At 34.2% G+C, this 14,601-nt stretch overlaps 1 protein-coding gene across 1 annotated transcript in view; it reads right to left on the bottom strand.

Annotated features, from left to right (window-relative positions):
- Usp34 (ubiquitin specific peptidase 34) overlaps positions 1-14,601 on the bottom strand; it is a 221,303-nt gene that overhangs the window by 129,799 nt on the left and 76,903 nt on the right. Inside the window, 8 exon segments of the mRNA XM_047522220.1 lie at positions 5,419-5,546; positions 5,637-5,752; positions 8,902-9,116; positions 11,885-12,143; positions 12,146-12,491; positions 12,744-12,874; positions 13,490-13,525; positions 14,466-14,595. Of these exon segments, the coding sequence (XP_047378176.1) occupies positions 5,419-5,546; positions 5,637-5,752; positions 8,902-9,116; positions 11,885-12,143; positions 12,146-12,491; positions 12,744-12,874; positions 13,490-13,525; positions 14,466-14,595 (1,361 nt within the window).

Raw genomic sequence — 14,601 nt, 5'->3', positions numbered from 1 at the left:
ACAACAAAAACAGGCACTGAGTATGTGGTGCACTCCTATTAATTTCAGAGACTTGGGGGGCTAAGGCAGAAGGATCTCAAGCTATGGGCCACCCCACAGCTCTATTTAAGCAAACAGGATCCCTCACACATGCAATGATTTTACTCAAGAAATGACTTGTACACATAGGCAAGAAATTTGAACACATGGATAAAGTACCTACAAATAGCTCAAGAAAAGTAAAAAAGGAATTCAATGGATAAATTCCCAGAAAAATCTCATTTTGGTTTTTCAGAGAACAGAGAATTTCAAAGATGCCTCCAAATGCTTACTTGACTCTTACTCACTGGGAAGCAGTCTTATCTTACACATCCTTGGTAACAAACAGTAAGCTAAAAATTAACAGAATTTTCATGATGGGAACTGCTATCTGCCTCATGCTTTCAATGTATGAATGCCGATCAACTATATATTTCTGTGCATAACACTAAACTTTCTGCACTGTTGAAATCTTATTCTGTGCCTTACAAAACAATCTGCCTGGGGCTAAATGTGCCCCAGATATAGGTCCATATATCACAGAAGAGACTATAGAAGCCCCTCACCCAAGGATGGAGATTGAACCCAAAGGCACTTCACCATGAGCTAAATCCCCAACCCTTATTTTTACTTCGAGACAGGATCACACTAAGTTGACCAGGCTGGTTTCAAACTTGTAATCCTCCTGCCTCAGTTTCAGGAATCCCTAGGATTACAGGCCTGCACCACTATGCCCAGTTTATAGACTGACTAGGAGATTCTTTACACTGAGCTACATCATCAGTCCTTTCTGTTTTTTTTTAATTTGAGACAAGACTTCACAAAGTTGCCCTTTCTATTTTTTAATTTGAGACACAGTCTCACTAAGTTGCTGAGTGTGGCCTCAAACTTGAGATCTTTACAGGTATGGACAACAGTGCCTGGCATATAGGTGCATTTTTTAAAAGCATTTACAGTAGTCCTGTATTAACAGAATTATGGGTGATTTATGGGAGACTCTAATTTTCCTTTTCAGATCTCTGTATTTCACAAGATCCAAGTTTACCATACAAAAACACCTAAGTTCACTGTAAAAAATAAACTGGACTATGACCATAGTAAAGGCAAAGCAGGCTGGAGGTGTAGTCAGTGGTAAAATGCTAACTTCAGGGGTCTATGGGAAGGAAAGAAGAAAAAATGCTGGCAGGTGTACCAACCACAGCAAGTAAAGAACTGGAAAGATTATTTTACTCATGTTTCAGGATTAAAGTAAATAAGCTGAAGTTGCAGTGCCCGATTTGTTTTCTATTAATTAACAGTACGCTATGCCACATACTCTCTTACCATGATAATAACTCAGAAGGCTAGGTTTGGAGAAATGAATCTTTTGTTTAGGTTTCTTAATTCTAACACTAGTGAGGTTTCAGGCTGGAAACTTTGTTCTGGGAAACTGTCTTCTACATTGTAGGATACATTGTTGACCTGAAGTAATAACCCTAACTCCCACTTACAAGTTACGACATGCCTAACAGGAAACAATCACCTCCACTAAGAATCACAGGTTCATATGAAAACCCAGTTAATGTTTACATTAAAAAATCCACTAATTTTGGCTGTTATACACTGAACATGCATGTTTTACAGGTTGAAAATACCACAAAATACCATCACATATGACTAATGCTATTACCAGTAATAGCAAGAAATAGCAACCAACTGAGTGAAGTTTGAAGACAAAATTAACTACAACACAACAGATATGCTTACTAGATATTCAATAAACCATTAAATGATTATAATTATGGTACAGGGGTTACCTCAAATGAATAATGTTTTCAACTGGAGGGGGGAGAAAATAATAATTTAATTTAAAAAATTCCATATTGACTTTTTTTTTTCCATTTTATACACAAATTTTTCCTTTGGAATTTATTAAGTTTCCTTATTCATAAAATAAGTACATGCTCACTGTAGAAAAAAATGGAAAACATAAAGACATAAAGACAAGAAGAAAAAATACACAATTCTCCCGCCCAAAATAATATTGGATATTATACTCTTGCTATTTCTTGCACTGTTTTTCTTTTTAAAAGCTGGATCTGTAAGGGTATATTTGTATCATCATTGTAATCTATGAAAACAGGACTCTAAATGGCTGCATATTTCATCTTTCGCTTCTTTTACTTAAATGTGTACAGATCTAACTGTGCAGTTCAAAACTCTGATATAAATAAATATAGCTATGCAATATTACCCTCCAGAAGCCTCCACTGTGACCCCTTTCAAATACAAACCCAAGGCAGTACAAGTTTACCTGTTTTTAAACTAAATTGAATATGGATACTCTTTCATATCTAGCCTCTTTCACTTGACATTATATATTCGAGATTGTTCCAAGCAGCAATAGTTCATTGATTGCTATTGCTATTTCATTCTTTGAACAGTCCCCAATTATTCACTCTAGTAGATTCTGGCATTTGGGTAGCTATACAAAGAATATTAAAGTATTTTATATAGTATTGCAACGCACAATCTTGAGTATTCTGTGGACCATCTAGATATATTTGCTAGGTACATACTTAAAAGTGGAATTACTGGGTCATGGTATAAAAACACACGAGTGTAAATTAATAATATATCACTTTTTAAAAATGGTGCTTTCAAAAAAGGCTCATTAAGGGATTGTGGTTCAGTGGTCGAGCAATTGCTTAGCAAGTGGGAAGCACTGGGTTTGATTCTCAGCACTGCATATAAGTAAATGAATAAAATAAGGTTCAATCGACAACTAAAAGTATTTTTTAAAAAGGCTTATAAAATAATTAACATTTTGTAATTAACTGATACACAATCTATGTAAATGATGATATAACATCCAGCCATTAAAAATAGCTTTTTTTGTTTGTTTTGTTTTTTTGCTGTGCTGGGGATTGAACCCAGGGCTTTGTGCTTAGGAGGTAAGCACTCTACCAACTGAGCTATCTCCCCAGCCCCAAAAATAGTCTTTTAAAAGAATGACATGCTGGTAACCCAGTAAATCAGGAGGCTGAGACAGGAGGAACTCAAGTTCACAGCTAGCCTTGACAACATAACTTAGCAAGACCCCTTCTCAAAAATACCACTGAGGGTGAAGCTCAGTGGTAAAGTTCCCAATTATTCACTCTACTGTTTTTTGGCATTTAGATAGCTCTACAAAGATTATTCAGTTATTTTAAATGGTACTGCAGAGTTCTATTAGGTGCTTCTTACACCTGAATGAAACAGCAATTTTGTGAGATAAAAACAACATATTTATAACTGAACTGTCAACATATATACACACAGGAATCAAGTTTTTACTACATCAGAGAATGGAACGATTTAAAAACAGTGTAAACCAAGGGAAATGTGACACTGTACCAATGGAAAAACACTGTAGAATCAAACTTGCGATTATTTGAGTCTCCATGAGAACATATACAAGACAGAAAAAAAACTAACCCAATTTAAAAAATTAAATCTATTTTTAAGTGATACATAAGAACTAAATTTTAATAGAGTAATATGATATTTCAACACATTGTATATGTTTAAATCAGGTTAAACATTACCTCCTTAAACACCGTATCTGGCTTATCATTTCTTTATGATGAAAACCTTTAATATTCTTCCTTCTAGGTTTTGAAATGTACAATTCAGTCTTGTTACCCATAGATACCCTACTGTACAATAGCACACCAGAATTTCTTGATCAGATATAACTGTAATTTAGTACTCATTGATGTGCCCATCCCCATCACTTCTGTCCCTAAGCTTTCGACACAGTAAACACTATTGTACTATCTTATAAACATTATTCTATTCTCGACTTCTGTAAGATCAAGTTTTAGATCCAAATAAGAGTGAGATCATGAAGTTCTTGCCCTTCTGTGCCTGGCTTATTTCAATTAACATAGTAATCTTCAGTTCCATCCATGTTGTCAAACGTGACAAGATTCCATTCCTTCTTATGGCAGAGTAATATTCCTTTGCACATATGTACCACATTTTTTCTTCATCAATTCATTCACTAATGGACACTTGTTTCAATTTCTTATCTACTGTGAATAGAGCTGCAATAAGCATGGAAGTTCATACATGTTTGACATAGATTTCATTTCCTTTGGCTATATACCCAGAAGTGGGACTGTTCAATCTTATGGTTGCTCTACTGTTAAAATAAGTTGTTTCCCGTAGTGGTTATAATGACATTCCCAACAACAACACTGAAGGGTTTCCTTTACTTTACACATCCTTGCCAGTGCTTGTTAACTTTTCTGGGTAACAGTCAAACTTACAGGAATGAGGTGATATCTCACTCACCATGGTTTTGAGTGGCATTTCCCTATTCATTAGTTATGTTGAACATTTTTTCATATATTTGTTGTTCATCTACAAGTCTTCTTTTGAGAAACATCTATATACATACAGTGTACTGCCTACTTTTTAATATCTTTTTTGGTTAATTTTTGTAATTCCTTATATTTTCTGGATATCGACACATGGTCATATGTATAGTTTGTGCATATTTTCTCCTTTGAGGGAGGGAGGATTACTTTTTTTTTTTTTTTTCCTCACCTGTTTTCATTTTTTGCAGTACTGGGGATCAAACCCAGAGCATCATGTATGGTAGACCAACAGCCTACTACTGAGCTAAACTCATAGCTCCCATTTTGTATTTGGGAGGTGGTGGTGAAGAGGATTGAACAGAGGGGTGCTTAACTACTGAGCCACATCCCCAAAGCGCTTTCATAATTTTTGTTGTGACACCGTTTTTCACTAAGTTCCTTAGCGCCTTGCTAAATTGCTGAAGTTGGCTTTGAACTTACAATCCTCCTGCTTCAGTCTCACAAGTTGCTTGGATTACAAGTGTGTGCCCTGACGTCTGGCCCATTTGTATTTTTTAAGCCATTTTATTGAGGTATGAGTGATATCTGTGAACTATATATATTAAATGTACTTTAGCCAGTTGAGGTACTAACCTAATGCTTTTATACACTATAGAAACTGAGACAAAAAAGATCCACTCAAATAGACAAGCAATGCTACTTCTAAAATGTTTAAATTTTAGACCAAGTCTAATTTCTTTTGTAGGTTCCTTTAATACAACATGGGACAGTTTAAAAAAAAAAAAATTAATTGCAATTTAAAAACAAGTGTCTCCAGTGAGTTCCCAGAATCAAGAAGAGAATATTATTTGTTTCTGTTGTAGATAATCTAACCAAGAATGCTGAAAAGTGTTTTTAAAAAAAGTGATGAAATATTAAGTGTATAAGGAAAAAAAATCTTTAACCTAAATATGAAAATCATAATAACTAAAAAATACAGTACATTAAAAACTATGAGAAGACCACATCTCATCAATAAGGCACAAATTTTACTGTAAAGAACTTAATTCCTTTTTACCTGTTGTTTCCTAAATTTTCAAGGCAACCTTCAATGAATCTCATTCGAATCTGTCTATCTGTAAACCAACATACTAAGGAACAGAGAAGTTTCTCTGCTTCATTTATTAATCCTTCAGAAAGATTAACCTACAAAAAAGTATAGGCATAACATTATTATTTATCCTGATTGTATTGTGCAGTAATTTTGTACTCATTTGGTTTTATTAAATAACTTACAGCATCATCATCTTGGACTATATCCCACAACAAAGTATTTCCTTTCTTGCAAACATTATCCAAATTAATGTCTGTCACAGCATTACTGTTGAATTGATGTTTATGAACTGCAGGTCCTGAAGGGACAAAACAGAATAGACTGTAGATGAATGCAATTGAATGAAACTGGGAATTACAGCATTCATAAAGTTAACAATCCCAAAGAAAAGTGTAAAAATAAAGCTCTTTTCAGATCACAAAGTAAAAACATACTAGCACAATTACTTATGAATGGAAACCAAACAGAATTGTTTAGACTTAAGGCTAAAGTGAACTAACTATTCACTTGCCATTCCTTCTATTATTTCTAATAAATATGACTAGTGTTTTTCATATATCAAGGTTATCTAATTATAAATACTTGAAACAAGTGTAAAGAAGATAGGTTATCAATTCTTTAAGCAACGGGCATTCCTCTAGATGACCTTCTGCATAATCTCTTATAATTTCTATAATTAAAAAGGGCAAATTATTTTTATCAAAAGATTTTCCCAAAACATTCAATTAAATTAGAAGATTCTATTATACTAATTCAAATTTTCTGAATGCTAGACTAAATAATTACTTTTTCTGTTACATTAACCAAAAATGCTTTTTTGCTTTGTTTCTCTGTACTTTACCTATTGGACTATACAATGTATAATGATTTCCTTAAATTGAGAACTATGTGGCCATCACCACAATCTAGTTTCAGAACACTTTCCATCACTCCAAATGTTCCCTAGTTCCTAGTTAATCCCTGATAACACTCTCCAGTCCTAAATTGTTTCATCATCCCCATAAATAGTCTTTTCTGGAAATTTCATGTAAATGGAATCATATGTGTAGTCTTATATGTGGCTTCTGCCCATACCACGTTCTTGAGGATCATGCATGTTAACACACATCGATCAATAGTATGTCCCTTGTTATTAAGGACCAATATACTCTTTTATAAAAACATGTATACATTCAACAGAGGACATTTACACAACTCCTAGGTTTTTACTATTAAAATGAATAAATGCTAAAATATCTGACAATTTTTGGATAGACATATGCTTTCCTTATTCTCAGTTAACTACAAATAGATCTGCTGTGCCTTGGTATATGTATGTATAATATTTTAAGAAATTGCCAAAAAGTAGTCCATGATGGTTATGCCATTCTTACATGCCTACTAATGGCACAGGAGAGTGCCCAGTTCGTGTTTCTCTTGATTCTCAAGACTATGGTTAAGGCCACTTTTACTTTCAACCATTTTAATTAGGTATGTAGTGGGTTCTCACTGTGGTTTTTAATTTGTATCCCTAAAAACTAAGGACACTGAGTATCTTTTCATGCTTATTACCCACTCCCATACCTATTTTGGTAAAATAAATCCTCCAATTTTTAATTCTGTTGTCTATTACCGAGTTATAAAAGTTCTTATATATTCTAGATATAAACACTTTATTAGATATATAACCACTAAATATTTCTTCCAGTCTGATGCTCATTTTTTTTTGGGGGGGAGGGTGGCTGTTACTTACCATTTGAAATTAATTTTATTAAGATAGAATATGGACTAGGGGTGTAGTTCAGTGGTAGAGCATGTATTTAGCATGCCTCAGGCTCTGGGTTCAATCCTAGCATCACTTAATTAAACATCACTTAATTAATTAACATGCATAAATAATTGAGGCAGAGAATATTTCTATCACCTGAGAAAGTTTTCTCATGAGCCTTTATAATCAGATGTTATCCCCCAAATCCTGGGTGGTCACTGAGCAATCTTCTATCATTACAAAATGCATTCAACTATTCTAGAAGTGCATATATGTGATATATAGTATCTACTCTTCTGTTTCTAGCTTCTTTTGATCAGAATATTTTATATTGATCCATAGTTTTCCATTTTTTTCTTTTTAACAACTAATGATGTTGAGTAACCACATCCAGGTAACCCCGGTTAGGCTCTTATGAAGAAAGCAGGTATGAACACTCTTTTACAAATCTTTTTATAGACATTCTTTCATCTCTCTTAGATAAAGAACCCAGGAACAGCTAGGATACGTGGTAGGTATACATTTAATTTTGTAAGAAGCTGATCTAGGCTTAGTACTGTAAAACAGGCTGGGGGCAGGGGTAAGGGGGTGATGACATGACCCTGAGTTATTAACCAGTTCTCCAAAGGGACTATATGCCTCAAGAGCAATGTAGAAGAGTTCCAGTTATTCTACTTTCTTAATGTCAGTCCTTAAATTTACCCATTCCAATAGATGAGTAATGATTTTAACTTGTATTTTCCAGATGACTAGATATTAAGAAAGTATTTATTAGCCTAGGGATGTGGCTCAGTGGTATAGCACTTGCCTAGAATATGTGAGGACCTAGGTTTGATTCCACAGCACTGCCCCCACAAAAAAGAAGTACTTATTAATCCTTTCTTTTTGTTTTTTTGGTACCAGGGACTGAACCTAGAGTTGATTAACCACCAAGCACATTCCCAGCTCTTTTGTAATTATATTAAGAGACAAGTTCAGGCTGGGGTTGTGATGCAGTGGCAGAGCACTTGCCTAGCATGCTTGAGGCCCTGGGTTCAGTCCTCAGCACCACATAAAAATTAAATAAAGGTATAAAAAAAAGTATTTAAAAAGAAGAAAAAGAAAAAGAAACAAGTTCTCTCTACGTTGCTTAGGGCCTTGCTAAGTTGCTGAGGCTGATTTTCAATTTGCAACCCTCCTGACCCAGTCTCCTGAGCCACTGGGATTACATGCATGCACCTCCAATCCCAGCTCCTATTACTTTCAGTTCCTACAATTTCTAAAAATAAAACCTATACATCCATATACTTTCTAAAATGTAAATCTATAATTTTCTTACACTTTCTTAATAAGCATACCCTGTTACAACTAAACATCACTTAATAGAAATGCAGTCTTTATTTATATTCACAATGGAGTATTTAAACTGATTTCATTACTTTGGAAATAAAATTATCATATGAAATTGTTTTGGCAAAAATATTTAGGGGCTGGAGTTGTGCCTCAGTTGTGGTAGTGCACTTGCCTGGCAAGTGCTTGCCTGAGGCCCTGGGATCAATACTCAGTACCAAACATAAATAAATAAAAGATCCACTGACAACTAAAAAATATACATTAAAAAAAATTTAAGTATCATAACATAAACTGTTGATTCAGTTTAACAATATAAACCTTTTCTGCTTTGAAGAAGGTAATAAACTTAGCTTACTACCGATTCTTACCTTGACTAAGATGTTCATGGTAAATAGATGCTAAATTGGGAAGATGTTGTTGGAGATGAGATGTTAGTTCTGCATGTGAATTAATCTGAACTAGTTCCTCTTCACATCCAGATTCTTCACCATCAAAATCAGCCATATTTTTTTCTGATTTTGCACTGACCTGCGAGCTACTGCAACTGACATCATCTGCACTTAGCATATCATCAACCATATGCCTATAACAAAAAAAAAAATCAGTTAGTACTTAAGAAATTAAACATACATTGTGAATCATTAAAAAAAAAATGCCCTTCTTAAAACATTTGGCACAAATTACGACATAATCAGAAGCAAAGCAATATTGGTTTTTATGGCTGTTGCTACTGTTTTGTGGTGCCAGGGACTGAAGGTTTTATTAAAAAAAAAAAATAATAATAATATATATATATATATATATATATATATAGAATGTTGATGAGCTTTACAAAGACCCCAATGTTAGAATTATTACTTGTGATTTAACAATATGCACATATCATACTTTACAGTATATACAAATTAATACATATACATTGCTAGAACAACTTTAGAGAGCAAGATCAGTAATACTGACACTTATGTATTATTTCATAAAGTCACAATGTGAAACCTTAAAATTCATTTATATTTGTTCATACATCCTCAGAATCAAAGGGGGTGACTATCAGGAAAATATTTCAAATTATGGTTGCAATCTAGATAGACATAATATTAACTGGAGTACTGGAGATGTGGATGAATGTTAGAGTGCATCTGTAGCATTCACAAAACCTTTGGTTCAATCCCTAGCACCACCAAAAATAAATTTATTGGGAGATTTTTAGCAGAACACAATTCATTCATTTATTTATACTGTCATGTATCTCCCAAAACCTATTCACCAGGCCAGCATGCACAACAAGAATATATAAGCACTGACTTCTACAACATTGTACTGGATATGCAAAAGGATGAAAACATAAAAAGAAACAAAAGTTTCAGATAGAATACGGAGAGAAATTAAAAAACTAAATCATTATATCTTGTGGGGTAGACTTATTAGTTCTAATGATTACTTTTTAACTTATTGTTAGGGTGGGTGTCAAGACAGATAAGCAAGGTATTAAACAGAATATACTGCATCTCAGTTCTATAATAAACTGTTCAGTTTTCATCATGAACAATGCTGGGGATAATTCTGAATGTGCACGCCCTTAATGTGAGACATTAAAACAAAGAATTTCAACCAGGGTGATTCTGCCTTCTAGCAGGGCAATTTGGCAATATCTAGAGACATTTTTTGTTATTCTATATGACAGGAATTATTACTATTATTATTACAAATACTACTGGTTTCTAGAGATAGGAGCTATGTAAGCTGTTAAACGTTCTATAGTGCACAATAATGCACAATACTCCATTCATATTGCTGAGAATTCAAGACCAAAAATTATCTGAACCAAAATGTCAGTATTCTCAAGACTGAGAAACACTGCCCTAAGTTTAGATACGTTAGTAATAGAATAAACTAAAAAGGAAACAAAGTAGTTAAGTACACATACTGCACTCAAACATCTCAACTAAATTCTGGAAGGTCTAGCAAACTGTCAAGACTAAGAAAACTCATTCTGACAAGTCCCATACTCATGTTTCATCATCCACTCAAAATAACTGCTGTTTGGCTAGGCATGGTTGTGCACGCCTGTAATCCCAGCAGCTCAAGAGGCTGAGGCAGGAGGATCTCAAGTTTAAGGTCAGCCTCAGTAACTCAGGGAGACCCTGTCTCAAATTAAAACATAAAAGAGGGCCAGGAATGTGGTTCAGTGGTTAAATGCCCCTGGGTTCAATCCACAATACAAAAAAACAAAAACAGGAAAAAAAAAAAAAAAAAAAAAAAAGTGTGTGTGTGTGTGTGTGTGTGTGTGTGTATAAAATACTTGTAATGAAAATAAATAGCAGTTAATACTTATTGAGCATTTATTTTGTGACATTCACATTAGTTCACAAAATTCTCACAATAAGCCCAAAGAGAAGTACTATTACTACTGTTTCTATTTTATAGGTGAGAAAATTAAAGAAAAATTAATTATTTTGCTCAATATGATAGCACTAGTAAGAATCATTATCAAATACTCTGGGTACATTACACAGATAATCAAAAATATTTATACTAGAGCTTATCCTAATTAGTACTTAATTAGGAAATGTATTTAATTTCCCTTTTCATCATCACGGTTTACCAGAAGTTTCCAAAAGTAAACTTGGTTTTTTTTGTTTGTTTGGTTTTTCTGGTGGGTTTTGTCGGGGGCAGTACTGGGATTAAACCCCCAGCCTCATGCATGCAAGGCAAGTGCTCTGCCACTGAGCTACACCCCCAGATCCACTGCAATGAGCAATCTCAGATCTGCTTTTACACAACTATTACAAAGAACTGAAGATCTCAATCTATGCTTTCTAATATGATATCCACTAGCCACTTATGGTTACCACACAGGCATAAAAACTGGCTACCGTAGAGATGAATAGAAAGTATAAAATAAGTATAAAATATACACTAAGTATACAAGACTTCTTATGAAAAAAATGCAAAGTATCTTAATTTTTATACTGGTTAATATGGAAATGATATTTTAGAAAAACTCATTTAAATATATAATTAACATTAATCCTAACTGCTTCATTTGCTTTTTTAAATGTGCCCACTAGGCGGTGGGGCTGGGGCTCAGTGGCAGAGTGCTTCCCTGGCACATGTGAAGCCCTGCGTTCGATCCTTAGCACCACATAAAAATAAATAAATATAATGATGGTACTGTGTTCATCACAAAAAAATTTTTAAATGCGCACACTATAAATTTGACTAGTATTTACAGTCTGCATTATACTATTTAACAGCAACAATCGACAATAAACTTTAACTGAATAAATGTAGCTATCATACTTCCCTAAAGGAAATGCAAGCTGAATAGTTCTTTTTAAACAGGCTTACCCATCATGGTGGTGGTGATGGTGATGGTGATGGTGGTGATGCTGTGGACCAATAAATTGTCGGCAATTAAATAATTCATTCCCAATAGTCTCCCCAAGGAAATCTCCAGTTCGTGTGATACAAGACTCCTGAGAACCTTGTGCTATATGAGCAGCATTTATTTCCCCTGAAATATCATGTTCTGGGTCTTCAGAGTGAGAACAGGCATCCAGCATTCGGATTCGATTATCTACAGATGGCAATGATTCAGTGTTAAAACCAGGTCCTTTCCTGTTCCATTGCTTGTTCCATTTCTTTCAGATGGGCCTTGGGAATCTCCCAAGCAAATGCCTGCTTGACTTTCTAACTTTCTACTCCGAAGATCTGTACCACAACTGGCTTTGGGAGGATTATGACCATGATCATCATCATCTTCTTCTTTCAGGGCTTCCATATCTGCAATGTCTTCTGACTGCACTTCACTTCCAGGGCTCCCAGCTGACTGACTTGCATGGCTAGAATTGACCTCATTGCTAGATCCATCACTACGCCCACTACTGCTACCAGGACCACTGCTTCCATCTTCACCACTGTTGGCAGTCTCATCAGAACTTCCCTGCATGGATTCCTGTATTTAGAAACAAATAGATTTAAATAGTCAAACTAGTAAGAAAAAACTAACTGATATGGAAAAACTGCACTTTTTAAAAAGGCCACAGTCTTGTCATATTCTTTTGAACAATAGAAAAGAGAATTTTAAAAAATGATATCAAAAATACTAAAAGGAGAGGACTCAACATGGACTATATTTATAGTCCCAGTTCAAATAATAAGGCAGAAATGAAAATCTCTTTGAAAACAGGAAAAAATAATTTCATACCTCTGTGTCTGAAAGTCGCTGCTGCACATGTTTAGTTCTATTAATAAGTTGTTCATCCATTTCAATGTCACTACCTCCACTTTGATGTGTATCACTGTTATCACTGCTTTGAGGACTTGCTGCAGGTGACCCTAGGCAGTAGATTTTTCATTTTTAGTTCAAATAAGTATTAGCAGAGACCTAACAGAAGAGTTATTTGCCAAAGCTTTATGCTACGTACCCAAAGATACAATCTCTAAATTTGTTCACATTTGGCAATTACTTATAAAGTAGATGCACAATGCCAGGCACATAACTGTAATCCCGGCAACTCGGGAGGTTGAAGCAGAAGGGTGGCAAATTCAAGGTCAGCCTCAGTATGTTAACAAGACACAACCTCAAAATAAAAACTAGAAAGGAATGGGATGATAGCTCAGTGGTAAAGTGTCCCCGGGTCCAAAAAATAAAAGTGGATATATATGATTTCAAAGTCAAGATACTAATGGTTTAAAGCAAAACAGGTAAAATGGAGAAAAGGGGTAGAGTTCAGTGGTAGAGCACCTACATAGCATATGACAGGCCATTTATTCAAACCCCAACATTGCCCAAAATAAAAGTGGGGGAGGATTTAAGATGAATTACTAAGGTTCATGTCTTCTCAAAATGATCTTTATTACTGATGTTGCTATATAAAATCAATTAACTCCAGAAGATCACCAAAACAAACTGTAAGTCATATTGTCATGCATTTCTAAGGCTCAACTTACAAGGTGATGGAGCTGCTCTCCTGAGCTCTTCTTCCTCTGAAGGAAAAAGGAGGGAAAAAAAAAAAAAAAAAAAAAAAAAGAGGAGGAAAACATTCTAAGTGACTGAGCTTTTGGGGGACAGCTTATCAGTTGTTCACATTACATAATCAAAATACAAACAGGGAAACCTGTAATAGTTGTTGTGGGTACCTGTGGAGAAAAGCCTAAGAAAAGAGTAATTATATATAATGTCAGGAAACAAAAATTGGTGTAAGTACATGAAATTTTAGGAAGTCCTTCAGAGTTATATATATATGAGAGATATATATATAAAGCACCTCACAAAGCAGACAAATATTCAAGTGGGAAACATAAAAACTATTACGTTCTACTCACAAAATTATTTCTACATCAAAGTCTTTTTGTTTTTTAAAGGAAAGAATATTAAAGACGAGAAATATACATAACTAATGCAACCAAAAACAGGAACCAAAGACAATTTACTAATCCTTTAATGTACAGTACACTTTCCATCCCAAACTTATCATGTAATTAAAACTGAATTGTGAATATGTCACATAACTTTTATCTGAAAGTTTAAGACCAAAAGTGTTTCAGATTTCACATATACTCATATTTTATAATATCTGCATATACATAATGACATTTTGATGATGGGATCAAAATCTGAACACAAAATCCATGTTTATTTCATATACAGCTTTTATACTACTTCCATCTTTAGGTTTATACACATAATCTAAAGATTTTTTTTTTCAATACTTTTAGTATGTTTATGTTTTGATTGTGACCTCTCACGTGATTCAAGGTGTGGAAATTTCCACTTGTGCCATAATGTCAATGTTCAAAAAATTCTGGAGTTTGAAACATTTCAAACTTCAGATTAAGGATGCTCAACCTAAAATTGCAGAAAACACTTCAAATTTCATTCATGAACTTTGGACAAGTAAATTCAAAATAGATATGCTTCACTAACCTTTCTTATTTCCAATAGGAATATTAGTGTTTAATAAAGATGCAAACGAACTCTGTTTAGACAGCTGAGCCTTAGCTGCTAGTGCATTATTCCACAAAGCTTTAATTAACATGGATGCCAAGTACAGTGTCTAAAA

This window comes from Sciurus carolinensis, chromosome 13, assembly GCF_902686445.1.
Source record: "Sciurus carolinensis chromosome 13, mSciCar1.2, whole genome shotgun sequence".
Classification (NCBI taxonomy): domain Eukaryota; kingdom Metazoa; phylum Chordata; class Mammalia; order Rodentia; family Sciuridae; genus Sciurus; species Sciurus carolinensis.
Note: the sequence above shows the minus strand (reverse complement) of the source record. Positions and strands in the feature narration are given on the sequence as shown.